Genomic DNA, 3,787 nt, shown 5'->3' on the forward strand with positions numbered 1-3,787 from the left:
GAGGTGTGTTCAAAAGTAAGGTGACTTTTCAAATTTCGCGGGCAACATATTTTCGATTATCGTTTTTTTGTTTTGTTATATTGGTACACTCTTCCCCAACATCTGTACCAAGTTTCAATGGAACATCCTCTTTGTTTGGTTGTGAGAGGCGTAAAGGTACAAGTTGTTTTGCGAGCTCGGCGATTTTTTGCTATCGAAAAATATGGATCAAAGGATTTGCATCAAATTTTGTGTAAAAAATAAAATTAAGTGCTCTGAAACACTTGAAATGTTGACAGTGGCATACGGTGAAACTGTTCTGAGTAAAAAAAAATGTGTACAAGTGGTACAAACTCTTCCAAGATGACCGGGAAGATGCCAATGACCAGCCTCGCTCTGGACGCCCAAGCACGTCAACAACTGATGAAAACGTTCAAGCAGTGACGAAAATTGTTTTGGAAAATCGTCGAATCACTATCAGAGAAGTTGCTGAAGATGTCGGTATATCGCTTGGCTCGTGCCATGAAATTTTTCAAACGTTTTGGGTATGAGTCGTGTGTCAGCGAAGTTTGTTCCGAAATTGCTGAATTTTGAGCAAAAGAACCGTCGCATGAGCATCGCTCAAGAGCTGTTGAATGACGTCAACGACGACCCAGATTTACTCAAAAGGGTCATAACTGGTGACGAATCATGGGTATATGGTTATGATATCGAAACCAAAGCCCAATCGTCCCAATGGAAGAGCCCAGACGAGCCAAGACCGAAAAAAGCAAAAAATCGCCGAGCTCGCAAAACAACTTGTACCTTTACGCCTCTCACAACCAAACAAAAGAGGATGTTCCATTGAAACTTGGTACAGATGTTAGGGAAGAGTGTACCAATATAACAAAACAAAAAAAACGATAATCGAAAATATGTTGCCCGCGAAATTTGAAAAGTCACCTTACTTTTTGAACACACCTCGTATATATTCCTGCAGTTTAATGACTCGGATGGCACACTTTTAAAGAATTCGTTTGTGCACTTTTCGAGATTTTCAATTATGAATTCACGGAGAGAAAGAGAGAGAGAGAGAGAGGGGAAAGAAGAGAATACAGAATATACAAAGTGGCCGTATTATATGTAGTCTGCTTAGAGGCGCCAAGGAAGCTAAAATAAACTCGCGTGCATTGAGCCCGTAAAGCAAATTCTCCGACTGACTCTGACCATTGCACAGTGGGAGAAAAGACTATAACCTTCTTATTAACAATAAATATTTTTTCTCAATAGGAACAATATGGCGGAGAAGTAATCTTACTAAATAGAGTGATTAAAACCGCTGAGTTGTCGCAGATTAATCGATCTGGAAATCTACGTTAGCTATGTAGGTTCTTATAGAAATCTCTTATGTGACAATATAACTAATTATTTTCAAATTTCCTAAGAAAGAAAAAATGCAATGTATAACTCCTTATAAGTATGCTACATATATGTCTTTCAGCAAACCGGCTCAATTTTTTTAATATTTTAAAGAATTTGTAAAATATAAAAAACTATTTTTCTGATATTACTATGAATTCATCCCAGAGTATTCTGTATTGATTTTGACTAGCACCGTCTTCTCTCACTCCATTGCAGTTTTTGGTGAAGCAGACGAACAAGCATCAGCCACAGGATGCAAAGCAGTGCTGGCGGAGCGGCAGGGGGTGGCAATTACGAAGATGTAGCCGCTGCCCGCCGTGGCCGCTTCCGTGTCACCTCCTCCACGCCACAGGGTCCGCCAGAAACGACGCTTGGCCGCTTCCGTCTTATGCCCACGTGTAAGTTTGCCCAAACTATAAGCATACCCTTTAATATACTATTATTGGGGCGTAATAGAACCACAATATTAAAATTTTAGATTTAATTTATAGCCTAATTTTTTGGCTAGGGGTTAGGAAAGATATATTTATGTTATATTAATTATAAGAAATGGCTAACGATTTAAGAACGAAGATTTAAGATTCTAGTACTGGGTATCATTTGTTCTGTATCTCGATTTAAAGTTCCTAGCTGCTAATAAGCGACCTGTTCTTTCACCATTGCAGCCAATTATGGCGCCATTTCGCCAATCCTCCAGCGGGGTCGATTCGCCGTGATTCCAGAAGAGCCTCAAGCTGGTTCCCCCGCACTAGGAACTCCACCGCCAGGCAACCGAACGGCTCGTTCTCCATCGCCTGAATGGGATTTCGACATTGAACAGGTGAGTGTCCAAGAAATATAAGTTTATATTTAAACAATAATAAATCAAATTAGCTGAATACCACAGCTAAGCTTAAATATCTGTTAATAAAACTCATAAAAATAACGTTTTAAAAAAAATTTAGTATTCTGGTTCGGTATTCAGGATTTCGAGAGTCTACAATTTTAAAAAATGCATTTTTCTGAATCCCAAATATCAGTGATCCAAGCAAACTTAAATTTTAAATAGCTTAGCCTTGAATAATTTTGGGAATCCTGTAAATCAAACTGAAGTTTGTGGGTGGTGGAATATTCAGTGACTCCGATTTCGTCTACTTTGCTGTTTCTGGTGGCGTCATTGTGTGCTCCTAGGGTGGCCTCAATGCAATGCGCCATTTTTATCGATTTTCTTAACTTAGCTGAAGTTACAAAAGAGTTTGGTTGGGACCTAAAAGTGTGAACGCCATGCCAAGGCATATTATTTATGAGGCATAAATTCTACTTTTAGTCTTTTAATATAATATTATAAAATACCTAGAAGTTAAGCTGTAGAAAAAAGGTAGGTCGACTTATACTGAATTTATTTCAAGTAAGATCTATTCTCTCTTTTTCTCTTTATATTTATGTTATTGTTTATAGAAGACATTTTTTGAGGTCACTTAATTGCTTTATTCAGAATTGTGAATTTTTCCCATTTAAAAGAAAAAAATTTTGGCGCCAAGCAGCGGCGTTGCTTGACAAAAGCTGCTTGATTGCGAAAGGTCACCCTTATCTGGCAGCGCCATCGAACTCAGTGTGGCCGTAGCAATATCATGACTGTTTTTTTCAGATATAGCAGTCGAATTTCCGTAACTCAACAAAAGTTTTTAACATTTCGCATTAAGAGACTTCGTGTTCATTTAGATAATTTAATGATTTTAATTAATTTTAAAATATGTTTTAAATTAAATCAATGTTTTGATTTTTTTCGTTGGAATTTTTATGAATTTTGAATTTTTAAATCTGTTAAAATACCAAAATGAGAAAAAATCTAAAACTAAATTGAAAAACACCAAATCAATTTTTTAGATGAGGTTATTTTAATTCCAATACGACAAAATAAAGATACAGTTTCTTAACTATTGGAACTTGGAAATATTTTTTTAGCCGAAATATTGGTAATTAGATAAGCAGTTGGAACTTGTTTCTACTGAGTGTTTCTATAATCGTATATACTTTTACAGATAATAAATTGTAAACCATTGCAAAGGCTAAACATCGGTTTTTTTTTAATGATGATTAAGCTTTCAAACAATTATGAAATTTATTATAGAATAATAAATAACTAAAATATGAATCATTTAATATTAATAAATAATAAATTTAAAAAAATGTGCATAATGATAGCTTAAAGGTATTTTGCTATGAGTAGGTAATACTCATGCCTAGACTGGTTGATATTTTGTATCGTTATCGTAACGGTCACACTGTTTGGTTGAGAACTTTGGTGAAAACGCAGCGGATTACGACCAGGTTGGGGAAAAACTGTTAGCCCGCCGTAAACTAGTGCAGTGAAAAAATTGTTTAAATAAAAACGTTAAAAATAAAAACTTATTGGTAATAAATATTA

General features: G+C 35.8%; 1 protein-coding gene across 1 annotated transcript; it reads left to right on the top strand.

Annotated features, from left to right (window-relative positions):
* Positions 1 to 1,248: 1,248 nt before the first annotated feature.
* LOC121530499 lies at positions 1,249 to 2,200 on the top strand (the record flags this gene model as incomplete). The annotated part of the gene is made up of 3 exons (XM_041819624.1): positions 1,249 to 1,342; positions 1,597 to 1,778; positions 2,046 to 2,200. Coding segments are annotated over exons 2-3 (300 nt in total), but the record flags the coding sequence as incomplete, so codon positions are not given.
* Positions 2,201 to 3,787: the final 1,587 nt, after the last annotated feature.

Source organism: Drosophila eugracilis, unplaced genomic scaffold, assembly GCF_018153835.1.
Source record: "Drosophila eugracilis isolate 14026-0451.02 unplaced genomic scaffold, ASM1815383v1 contig_885, whole genome shotgun sequence".
NCBI classification, from domain to species: domain Eukaryota; kingdom Metazoa; phylum Arthropoda; class Insecta; order Diptera; family Drosophilidae; genus Drosophila; species Drosophila eugracilis.